The following is a 12,155-nucleotide window of genomic DNA, read 5'->3' as shown; positions in this document are numbered from 1 at the left end:
TGGTTCCATTTCTTTTTTCTTCATTTGAGATGGGGTCTTACTCTGTCCCCCAGGCTGGATTGCAGTGGCATGACCTCAGCTTACTGCAACCACCACCTCCCAGGTTCAAGAAATTCTCCTGCCTCAGCCTCCCTAGTATCTGGGATTATAGGCGAATGCTACCACACCCAACTAATTTTTGTATTTTTAGTAGAGACAGGATTTCACTATGTTGGCCAGGCTGGTCTCGAACTCCTGACCTCAAGTGTTCCGCCTGCCTCAGCCTCCCAAAGTGCTAGGATTACAGGCATGAGCCACCGTGCCTGGCTCTTTTTTCTTTTTATTTAATAGAAACGAGGTTTCCCTGTGTTGCCCAAGCTGAGCTTAAGGGACCCTCCCACCCCAGTCTCCCAAAGTGCTGAGATTACCAGCGTGAGCCCCCATGCCCAGCCTCTGTAGTTCATTTTCAAGGAAATTTTACCCAAGAGGACAACCTAGTGGGCAATTGAATCCTGACGGGAGCTGGAACAGCTGAAGCCCAAGGGCTGAGGGTTGGGCTCGTTGGCCAAGAAGAGTGGCATCTCCCACATCAGGGGAACAGTTGTCAGAATCTTCAGCTGAAAAATCTCTGAAAATAACAAAGCACATGAAACATGCAAGAAAAAGCAGCAATTATGCATCCACCACATCCCAGGGACATCATCCCCAGATTACTGCTGCAACTACACAAATGTTGCACCCTTTGCCCCTCTTCCTCTTTTCCCTCCAGCCTGAGCTTCCAACTCAGGTGGGTCAGACACCAGGCTTGTGTGTAGGAAAAGAGAGGTTAGGACATGGTGGAAAAGCCAAGGTGCTTCAAATCCTGAAGCAAACCCATTTAAAGTTAAGGAAAAGCATGAGTTTAAATACATGTTTGGAGTTTTGATTATTACCTTGAACTGAACTGGGCTTTCTTTTTCTTTTCTTTGTTGTTGTTGTTGTTGTTGTTGTTGTTTTGAGATGTTTGTTTGAGATGTTTGTTTGCTCTTGTCACCCAGGCTGGAGTGCAGTGCCGCAATCAGCTCACTGCAACCTCCGCCTCCCAGGTTAAAGCCATTCTCCTGCCTCAGCATCCCAAGTAGCTGGGACTACAGGCGCCTGCCACCTCGCCCGGCTAATTTTTGTATTTTTAGTAGAGACAGGGTTTGGCCAGGCTGGTCTCGAACTCCTGACCTCAGGTAATCCACCCTCCTCGGCACCCCAAAGTGCTGAGACTACAGGTGTGAGCCACCACACCCAGCCTCTTTTTCTTTTCTTAACTTTTTAATTATGGAAATTTTCAAACGTGCATCAGTGCAAGGAGAGTAGAATAAGGATGTACCCATTAGCCAGATTTAGCAATTGTCAAGTCATGGTCAAACATTTTTCATCCCTTCCCCTACCAATTTCTCCCCCTCCACTGGATTATAATGAAGCAAATCATAAACATTTTATTGTTTTATCAATAATTCAGTGTATGTTTCTATGCAAAATAAGGACTATTTTAACATGATAATAGTGCCATTATTACATCTTTTTTTTTTTTTTTTTTTTTTTTTTTTTTTTGAGATGGTGTCTTGCTCTGTCGCCTGGGCTGGAATGCAGTGGTACCATCTTGGCTCACTGCAACCTCCGCCTTCCAGGTTCAAGCGATTCTCCTGCCTCAGCCTCCCAAGCAGCTGGGATTACAGGCACACAGCACCACACTCAGCTGACTTTTGTATTTTTAGTAGAGACGGGCTTTCACCATGTTGGCCAGGCTGGTCTCGAACTCCTGACCTCACATGATCCGCCCACCTCAGCCTCCTAAAGTGCTGGGATTACAGACGTGAGCCACCGTGCCCAGCCTATTATTACATCTTTAAAAATAACAAGTTTCTCAGTATTATCAAACATTGATTTAGCATTCAAATGTGTCTAATTGTCTCATAACATCTTTATACAATTGATTTGCTTGACTCTTAATCCAAAGTCCAAACATGCTCATATGTCTCTGAAAGTCTCTTTTAATCTAAGGGTTCTCCCTCTGACTTATTTGTTGTTGTTTTGTTTTGTTTTGTTTTTGTTTTTTGAGACAGAATCTGGCTCTGTTACCCAGGCTGGAGTACAGTGGTGCAGTCCCAGCTCACTGCAACCTCCACTCACTGGGCTCAAGTGATCCTTCCACTTCAGCCTCCCGAGTAGCCAGGACTATAGGTGTGTGCCACCATGCTTGGCTAACTTTTTGTATTTTTTGTAGAGAAAGGGTTTCACCATGTTGCCCAGGCTGGTCTTAAACTCCTGGGCTCAAGCAATCCATCACCCTTGGCCTCCCAAAGTGCTGGGATTACAGGCATGAGCCACCGTGCCCCACCCTCTATGACTTATTTGTGAATGACACTGAATCATTTGTCCTTAACAGGTTTTGTATTCTGGACTTATCCAATTGCATCTCCACAGTGTCATTTGTCAGGTCCATTTATCTCTTGTATTTCCTGTAAACTCGAATTTATATCTCGAAGTTTGATTAGATTTGTGTTCAATTTTGTTTTCTCTTGGCACGACTCCTGAGTTGTTGGTTTTGTGTACTTTCTCTTGCATCACCTCAGGAGGCATACAACGTCTGGTTGTCATTCTTTTAAGATTAATCAGCGTGTTACAGTGTTGTCAGCTTCATATGACAATTATACATTTTCGTATTGACTTTTTGCGTAATAATTTTAACAGCCATTCATGATCATTGCCTACATTTATTATTTCATTGGCATTGCAAAATGATATTCTATCACTCCTTCATTGATTGGTTTCTCGGAAAAAAAAAGGACTTCCTCATTAAATACTTGATTACTGAATTGAAAGATAGTTCTTCAAGAAAAGCAGGAAACATGTTTTATTCTTTTCCTTTGTTTCCAGTTTTCAGAAAAACAAGCTGGTTCTTCAGCATCCTCCAAAAGTGATCAAAAGGTTGGGATGCTTTTTTCAATTCTCTTTTGGACTCATTGCTTTAACATTTTTGCTGTTCTTCAATTCATGGCAATTATTATTCCTTTTGATACTTAAATTGTTCCATCTTTGGCAAGTGGGAGTTCCTTGAATTTGGCTCCTGGGAAGTGAACTTTTTAAAACGAAAACAAACAAAGGGACTATTTTTTTTTTGTTTATGTTTTCCTTAAAGTGAGAAAAAAAATATTGAGCTTCCTAAGTTTACAATTTAAAGTTGGCAAAGACAATTCCGAGATAGTGGGTTTGATGGCTCTATGAGAAAGAGAATAAAACTACTTATGATGGCACTCCATGGAGACTGAGCAAATGAAAGACTCCTAACGATTGCAGCAGCTACTGATGATGTTTTGTTTTCCCGGATGAGAACACTTCGTGAAGTCTGTAAATCTTTTCATCTGAACCAAGCAGGTATAAAATGTACTTCTCTCAAAGGAGTTTGTAGTCTAGTTTGAGAAAATAACACTGTATTACTGTATTATCTAGGTTTCCTGGTAGTGACAGAAACCTCAAAATAACTGAGACTCAGAAAATAGATATTAAAAAAGGTAATCCAGGACTGGCATGGAAGATCCATGGTCACCAAGGTCCCAGGCTCTTTCTATCTTATACTCCATTGTCCTCAACATTCAATTTCCACCTCATGATACTAGATAGCTGCTTCAGCTCCAACTGTCACCTCAACATTCTAGTCAGAAGGCAGGAGGAAAATGGAAAGAAAAGGGGATGACAGATCCCACTAAGGAAATTTCCTAGAAGTTGTGCACACCACTTCTGTACATTCAGTTGACCAGAAGACAGTCATACAACTACACCTAGCTACTAGGGAGGCTAAAAATTGTGGTCTTTATTCTTGATGGCCAGATGCCCAGAAAACCATCAGGGATTCAGTCAGTTACTCTTGTATGAAGGAGAGAGTAGATATTTGGGAAAAGCAGCAATCCCTACCTCAAGCCCATATTCAGGGAGAAAAAAAAAAAAAAAAGATCTTGTTTGAGCAGCGTATTTTCACACATATATCTTAAAATCTCAGAATAGGGGAGATCATTTAAAATATACCTGTACCCTACCCTCCTGAGTGTCTTGATTATGCTGGGGCATCCAGTATATGAAATAAAATAAGGCTGTTGTCTGGTAATTTACATTTAAAAATAAACATTGGAGAATTTCACTCCTATACAGCAAGAATGATTGTTTCATTTATTATTTATCACTACCCAGTACATGCCATCTCTGCTTACACTAAAATCTCTTGATTATTAACATGGTAGAGATAAATGCCACACATTATTTTTCAACTACGTACTAACTCTAAGGCAACATGCATGACTAGCACCCACCATTTGTAAGAGGTATGGGATTCAGTCCTCCAAGGGACCCTCACAAGGAAGCTAAGGATCAGAGGAGGCACAGCTTGCTCAAAGAGAAACAGCTTAGTAAGTGACAGATCTGGTAATCCAACACAAGTTTGTTTGTTTTTAAAGCCCATATATACTTTGTTTATTATGCCATTCTGAAGGATTCGCTTATTTTTCACTGTTTCACAAAATGTCAGGACAGAAAGGCAATCATCTATATGTAGCATTGAGAAATTTCTGTGGGCTTTAATTTAAATCTTAAAAACTAATAAACTTCAGCAACATATTTCTTCATTTTAATGTGTGAGGGGTTTGTGCTCATTACCTCTTTTAATTGTCAAACCCAATTTGGCGAAGATCCGTTCAACAAATTTTTCTTAAACATCTTTTTTATGTGTCAGGCACTGTGATGGTTGCCGAGTATATCATGGTAAGCAAAACCACGCATTGTCCTTACCCCTTGTGCTACATGTTTTAACTGCTGGATGGATTGGATGGATTAAACCAGGAACTATAAAGACTAAACTGTAATCCTTACCATAATTTTGAGTCTACAGTTTTTCAAATATCATTTTGAGCCATATAGCAAAGGCTGTATGTATTTTTTACATATGCTTCCTCGTTTTGTGAATTTTGAAAGGATGTGGTTATGGCCTTTGACATCAGAGGAGACGCTCAGCTATGTTGGCTGAATGTTGATAGAAAGATAACGTTGAAGGCAAGTTGCCCTTGAGCAACTCTCTGAAGATCAACTGCCTCCACATTGCATTCTTTGCCCCAAAACTCTTCCCTTTGGTTGTGCTGAGAGGTGATGCCCAAGGTGCATCACGTTTCAAGAACTGGATCATGAACAACTTTATCCTCCTGGAAGAACAGCTCATCAAGAAATCCCAACAAAAGAGAAGAACTTCTCCCTCGAACTTTAAAGTCCGCTTCTTTGTGTTAACCAAAGCCAGCCTGGCATACTTTGAGGATCGTCATGGGGTATGTGAGCAGTTTCATTTGTCTTTTTTCGCATAGTATTTTATGTTTGGACTGGGCTAATGCAAAAGTATATACATAGCATACAATAGAATACAGGAAACACAAACATGCTTGTTGTAACAACATAAAAAGTACAGTAAAAGTAACCAGAGGAGAATGCAGAGAGCAGTCAAGAGGTGAAATGGTGGTGCGAGGCAATTTCAGTTCTAAAAACTGGAAATTTAATATTCATCAGCTTTTTCCCCGTGCAAGATTATGTTTGATTTTTAAATTATTAATAACATTTTAGGAAGCAAGTATTATGATTCATTAAAACTTGAACTTTCTATGAAACATACCAAATTTAATGAAACATACTAAACTTAATGAAACATACTAAATTTAATGAAACTTAGATTAATACAACATTAGCATTCGATGGGATGATCTACCCCAGCTTGCTTATTTTTAGTGGAAGAAACTGGTGTTTAGAATGGTTAAATTTGGGGTTCCGTGTTAACGTTTTCATGAATAACTCTGTCTGTCGCAATACTCGTCACTTGCCCAATCTTGAAATAAGATTCCCCAGGCATTTAATTGTCTAAAAGTTGTAAGGCACAATGGCAAGCCTCTTCATCTCTTGGTAGACTTCCTAGGACACCAGGTTTATTAAGAACAAAGTTTCTGCAGTGCAGACCAGCGGTTCTTACCCAGAAGAGTATGGCTGCTTAGCTAGGTCAGTTTGTCTCTGTATCTCAAAATAGTCTCATGCTTCTTTAAGATCAGTAATAACAAAAGCAACAGGAATAATCCTAATAATGTAGTTTGGTAGAAAAAGCATTGGACAAAGGGTCAGGAGACCAAACTACTTCTCAGTAGGTGATCCAATCTGGACAAATGTCTACCCCCTATTTCAGGTTCTTTCTTTATCAAAGGAAAAAACTGGAAATAACAACCTTCAAGATCCCTTTCTTCTTTAAAACTTCTTTGCTTTATGCAGTGGCTCTTGTTTAGCCCTATGCTGCAATTTTTCAAAGCGTGTTTGATTCCTTACTGAATGGTTATATTATTTTTACATCATTAGTGGGGTAGGACAAAGATTATCACTTATATTTTACTGAAGGGAAAATAATATTAGGTGCCTGATGGTCACTTAGAAACAAAAGTGCTCTGATTCTTTGTTGGAGTCTGACTTAGTAGCTGGAGGCATGAGTTTGGGATTCTTTGGCGTGCCAGGCTTTAAAGCATTTCATGAGGTGGAGCTCCAAAGGAGGTCAGGCTGAGTATAGAGTCTATGGATGCCTCACTTTTTAAAGTTGCAGGTGTTGCATGTCTTTGATGAATTACCAAAAAAAAAAAAAAGTTACAGGCAAAATAGTGCTGCCTCTTTAAAAGTGAAAAGAATTGCTTGTCTTGTTATCAGACTCTTACTGATAACAATTTACCAGTCAATCAGAAAACACATGGAATTATGTGCGAGGCCTCTGCCAGGTGGCCAGGAGCCCAGTTTGTGAACTTGGGGGATTTATCATGTAGAGCTAATAAATCGCATGGCATTACTCAATGCTTTTTTGTGAATGGAACATTTAAAGTTTTTGTTTCATATTGAAAGAACAGTCATGTACCTTTAAATATTTTTTTCAAAGCCCATTTTACAGTTTTCACCAGTTTGTTTTCCTGATTCAACATAGTATCATCTTATTTAGTTAGTACTAATAATTCTTTAGCCCAATTGTTATTTGTGAACTGTTTGTGAATTCAGCTCAATATTATTTGCAAATAATCACAGAACCAGATGGCCTCAATTCAGAATTTTATTGGTCATAATTTGCAAGTAGACAAGGTTGTAAAATCACCCTACTTCTTTATCTGAGCATTATGAAAAATTCCAAGACAATTACTTCATTCTGGGGAGCCCTAGGCTGTAGTTTCTGATACTTCCACGTAAGATACAGAGAATACATGTCCAAACATCAAATTTCTTGTTTTCTAATGCCTTTTTTGCACTTATAAATAACATTTTTAAAGTATTTCTTTAATTATTTAATTATTATAGAAATTGATTAATTAGAAATTTATCCAAGGTCCCTGAAACAGGTAATATATGTGAGTTATTATCGTCCATGTCTTATGTGTACTACATCGTTTAGGGCCACCAATTTGTACACAAGAGTGCATTAATATTACTCATAAGTAAATAACATTACACCTGTGGGAAGAACATTTTCATTTTTAAATTAAAGCCTTCACTTTCAATCTGTAAAATGGATGTGATACTAGTACCCATTTCATAGGAAGAAGGCAAAGACTCAGAGGTATAATGTCTTTAGGCTGAACTTTTTGAAATTATTTGGCAGGTCGAATATCAGGTATTAGAAGTCTCAAACAATTCAACTTAATGTTAGGTACTTAGCATAGGCCCTGCCATCTGGTAAGCATCTACTAAAAGTTAACCATTGTTTGTATCCCTTTCACATCTCTACAGAAGCTAGCAGGGTGTCATAACAATTCATTTTCAAATTATGGGAGATATTCAAGGATTCTCCAAAATCAAGCTAAGATCAGGGTCCTGGATTCCTTCTATTCTGTGGCAATACAAGTTTGTGGGGTAGATATACATGCATCATGAGCTGTTTGGCCAGTTATTGCCCCTCTTAGGGTGTCAGAGCTTGTTTTTCTCTTTTCTCATTTGTAAAATCATGATTCCTGCAATTCTCATATTCTATGAATTTATAACACCATATGAAAAATAACCCTTCTACATACTCAAGAACATATTCTGTAGTTCTATAAATCAAGTATGTTTATTCTAACCTTAAAAATCATGCCTATTGTCATTATAATACTAATTGATTGAGGCTTTTACTTTAACATGGATTTAGTTCTGGTGTTAGATGCCTGTTTTTCCTATTGAGATGTGCAAGTGTTTTCAGAGGGGCCAAAAAGCGCCTTCATCTTGCTGGAGCAGTGAGCCAGAAAGAAGCATAGATTTGGCAGGTAGTGGCTTGCAGACAGACATGATTTCAGAGTCTCTCCTGTGCCTGTCAATTTTTTTCCAAGTAGTCCCTGATGCCAGAAATTCTATAACGGAGGGCAATGAGAGATAAGGGCACATGAGTGTGCTGGTAAATGCTTAGGAATCCGAGTACGGGGCTTGTTGGATAGCCTTGATTCATAGTGTTTGCCAATTCCTTTGGTGTAAATACTCCCATCATGGCCCATTTTAAACTACCAATGTGAAGTCTGCTGGTTCACAGATTCCTGAAAATTTAACAATTAGCTACCTCAGGCCAGTACAAGCCAAGTCCAGCACATCATTGGCAAGCCTAAGAACAAATGATCCTTGAAGGGGTAGCCACCAACTAAGCAGCATACTTAGTTGCACATGACTGATATCAGATCCTTTTCAGTGGTAAAAAGAAAGTGAAGAACCTCAGGCGCTTTGAGTAAGCACAGAATGGAAGAGGCAGCCTAGATGGGAATAAAGCATCATAGATTGGTGTGGCTCCTGTGGCCACTTTCTAGATGTGGGATCTCAGACCAGACATTTGACCTCTTTATGCCTGTGTCCTATTTGTAAAGTAAGGATCCCAGCACTACCTACTTCAAGTGATGTTGAGTATTTCATGAGAAAAGTATGTTTTAAGCTTCTTACCAATTGCTACATGGTAAGGTGATTATCACTCACAATTTTGCCCAAGCACCACCTTGATCTTCTGAAAGCCCCTCTGGAGAACTGGAAGCATTCTCCTGTTTTGATGACTCTTTCCACCTTAGAGATCAAGTGTGCTGTGCACCTTATGATGTGAGAGTCATTATCATTTACATGGAACCAGAGAAACAGTTATGATCACCATTCCAGTCAGCATCTGGGTGAGGGTCTCCACTCTTCACGGCCTCTTCCCTTTAGCGTGCAGTCTGATCTAGCAACAGAACCATCTCCTGCTTGCAGCAAGCATCCTTTCTAAATTAAAGGTGGTAGGTGGGGAGATGGTCACCTTTCCTTGATTTTGAAAGCATTACTGCATAGTGGTCAAAAACACTGCTTCTGCATCAGATCTGGGTCAAAGACTAGGTCACATATGATCTGTGTGATTTTGTGTAAATTACATAATGCTATGCAATCTTCTAAAAAACTATTTACTTTTTTTTTTTTTTTTTTTTTTTTTTTTTGAGACAGCGTCTTGCTCTGTCGCCCAGCCTGGAGTGCAGTGGTGCCACCTCAGTTCACTGCAACTTCTGCCTCCCAGGTTCAAGTGATGCTCCTGCCTCAGCCTCCTGTGTAGCTGGGACTACAGGTGCGCGCCACCACACTCGGCTAACTTTTGTATTTTTTTTAGTAGAGACGGGGTTTCACCATATTGGCCAGGCTGGTCTCAAACTCCTGACCTCATGATCCGCCTGTTTCAGCCTCCCAAAATGCTGAACCATTGCGCCCGACCTATGTTTTTAAAATAATTAAGCAAGGCCAGACACATAGACTCACACCTGTAATCCCAACACGTTGGGAGGCCGAGGTGGGTGGATCACTTGAGCTCGGGAATTTGAGATCAGCCTGGGCAACACGGTGAGACTCCATCTCTACAAAAAAAAAAAAAAAATAGCCAGATGTGGTGCATGCATGCCTGTAGTCCTAGTTACTCAGGAGGGTGAGGTGGGAGGATCCCTTGAGCCCAGGAGGTTGAGGCTGCCATGAGCTGTGATCATGCCACTGTAATCCAGCCTGGGCAACAGGCTGAGACCTGGTCTCAAAAATAAAATAAAATAATTAAACATTCCTTCATGATCTTATTTCCTTTTAAGAAGATGGAGGTCACTTTTTTTACAAGTCCCCAGTGGAAAGGACAGTCCTGAAAATTGGTACCCTGTGCCAAATGGGTCTTCTGCAATGAACTATTTTAGGACCTCTACACTTTCCACATATGCCCCAGGACAAATCTTTGTCTTCATTCACTTCAAGAAACCCCGCTATGTGTCTTTAAAAAAAAGAGAGAGAGAGAGAGGCCGGGCACGATGGTCCACGCCTGTAATCCCAGCACTTTGGGAGGCTGAGGAGGGTGGATCACCTGAGGGCAGGAGTTCGAGACCAACCTGGCTAATATAGTGAAACCCCGTTTCTACTAAAAACACAAAAAATTAGTCAGGCGTGATGGCAGGTGCCTGGAATCCCAGCTACTCGGGAGGCTGAGGTAGGAGAATTGCTTGAACCCGGGAGGCAGAGGTTGCAGAGTGCTGAGATTGTGCGATTGCACTCCAGCCTGAGCAACAAGAGCAAAACCCCGTCTCAAAAAAATAAAAATAAAGAGAGATAGAGAGGGAGCCCTGGCAAGCTTTGCCTCCTAAAGTTCCCCTAGAATCTCCCCAGATTCCCACAGCCACCTCCTTAGTGGAAGCTGTCAGAATCTCTCACCTGGGACTGCTACCACCTCTCATGGTCTCCCTGCACCCGCTTCACCCCTGCCTGCCACTTCATCCTCCACATGGCAGCCAGCACCAGCTTTTCACATGTGACTGTAGTCAAGTCCTGAAGACCTTCATCAGAAGTTGATGTGTCCCTCCAGCAGCTCTCCCCATTGCCCTAAGGATGGACACTACCAGAATCTACCACATGGTCTCGTCTGTCTCAGCTCTTGTCTCATTCTCTCATCTCTGGGATCCAACCACACCGGGTTTTCTTCAATGTTAAAGCCTCCATTTTAAGTGTCACTTACTTGGGAAAGCCTTCCTTGATGTCCCTAGACTAAGTCATGTCCTCCTGTCCTGTTCTACCATGGCACCAGGTGTCCTTTCTTCACAGCACATGCTGAAGTTGTAACTACTCATCTGTTAATGTAACGATGTATTCATGTCATTTCCCCACCTCACCCTCCATTGGACTATCAGCTTTATGAGAGCAGGCATCCAAGTTGACAAAGATGGCCTCACCAGTGTCTACAAGAGTGTCTGGCACACACTATTCACTCATGCATCATTTGTGGAAGGAATAAAAGGAGAAAGGGAGAAAAGAAAGGAGGGAGTAAGGACATAAGGTATAGATTCGGCTGGAGAGGTTAGAGACACAAATGAACCTCAAATAGAAAAGGTTCAATGCCCAAATAATAGACACCAAGCCAAGTGACATAGGACTTCAAAAGGGAGATTACTGGGTGTAGGAACATGTAACAAAGACTCCCTGGAGGCAGTAGTGTATGGCCTATCCTTGAACAAGGAAGAGGAAGATTCAGGTATTCAGGTGGATGGAATTTTAAGTGCTAGGTCAGAGAGGCACATGTAGGAACCAGCAGGAGGGCCAGGTCCCAGCCTTCAACTCTTTTTAGGAGAATTAATCAACTCTTTTCTCCTTTTTCCTCTGCCCTGTCTTACCCTTCCTTCCTTGCCTTTTACAGCTAAACCCTCTGTAGATGATATTCTTTTTTTTTTTCTTTGACCCAGAGGCTTGCTCTGTCTCCCAGGCTGGGGTGCAGTGGTGTGATCACAGCTCACTGTAGCCTCAACTTCCCAGGCTCAAGTGATCCTTCTGCCTCAACCTCCTGAGTAGCTGGGACTAGAAGCATGCACCATCATGCTCAGCTATTAAAAGAAAATTGTAGAGACAGAGTCTCACTATATTGCCCAGGCGGGACTCGAACTCCTGGGCTCAAGCAATCCTCCTGCCTCAACCTCCCAAAGTGCTGGGATTATAGGCATGAGCCACCATGCCTGGCCATGTAGATAATATTCTTAAAACTACCCAGGCATTTTTGCTTGAGACATTGAGAAGTCATGGACCCTCTTCTCTTCATTCCCATGTCATTCAGTTGCCTTCCAGCTGGGCTCCTGCTGACATTTGAAGCTCTGTACCGTCTATTATCCACACAA

The 12,155-nt window shown here is 41.1% G+C and overlaps 2 protein-coding genes across 2 annotated transcripts in view; one reads left to right on the top strand and one right to left on the bottom strand.

The window, feature by feature from the left end:
- The window catches only part of MED7 (mediator complex subunit 7), a 437,050-nt gene that overhangs the window by 39,309 nt on the left and 385,586 nt on the right, over positions 1–12,155 (bottom strand). The window lies entirely within an intron of this gene.
- ITK (IL2 inducible T cell kinase) overlaps positions 5,029–12,155 on the top strand; it is a 76,323-nt gene continuing 69,196 nt past the window's right edge. Inside the window, exon 1 of the mRNA XM_050793929.1 lies at positions 5,029–5,318. Within this exon, the coding sequence (XP_050649886.1) occupies positions 5,181–5,318 (138 nt within the window). The 5' untranslated portion in view covers positions 5,029–5,180. The remainder of the gene's footprint in view (positions 5,319–12,155) is intronic.

Source organism: Macaca thibetana, chromosome 6, assembly GCF_024542745.1.
Source record: "Macaca thibetana thibetana isolate TM-01 chromosome 6, ASM2454274v1, whole genome shotgun sequence".
NCBI classification, from domain to species: Eukaryota; Metazoa; Chordata; class Mammalia; order Primates; family Cercopithecidae; genus Macaca; species Macaca thibetana.
The sequence above is the reverse complement of the archived record's forward strand: the minus strand, read 5'-3'. Positions and strand labels throughout refer to the sequence as shown.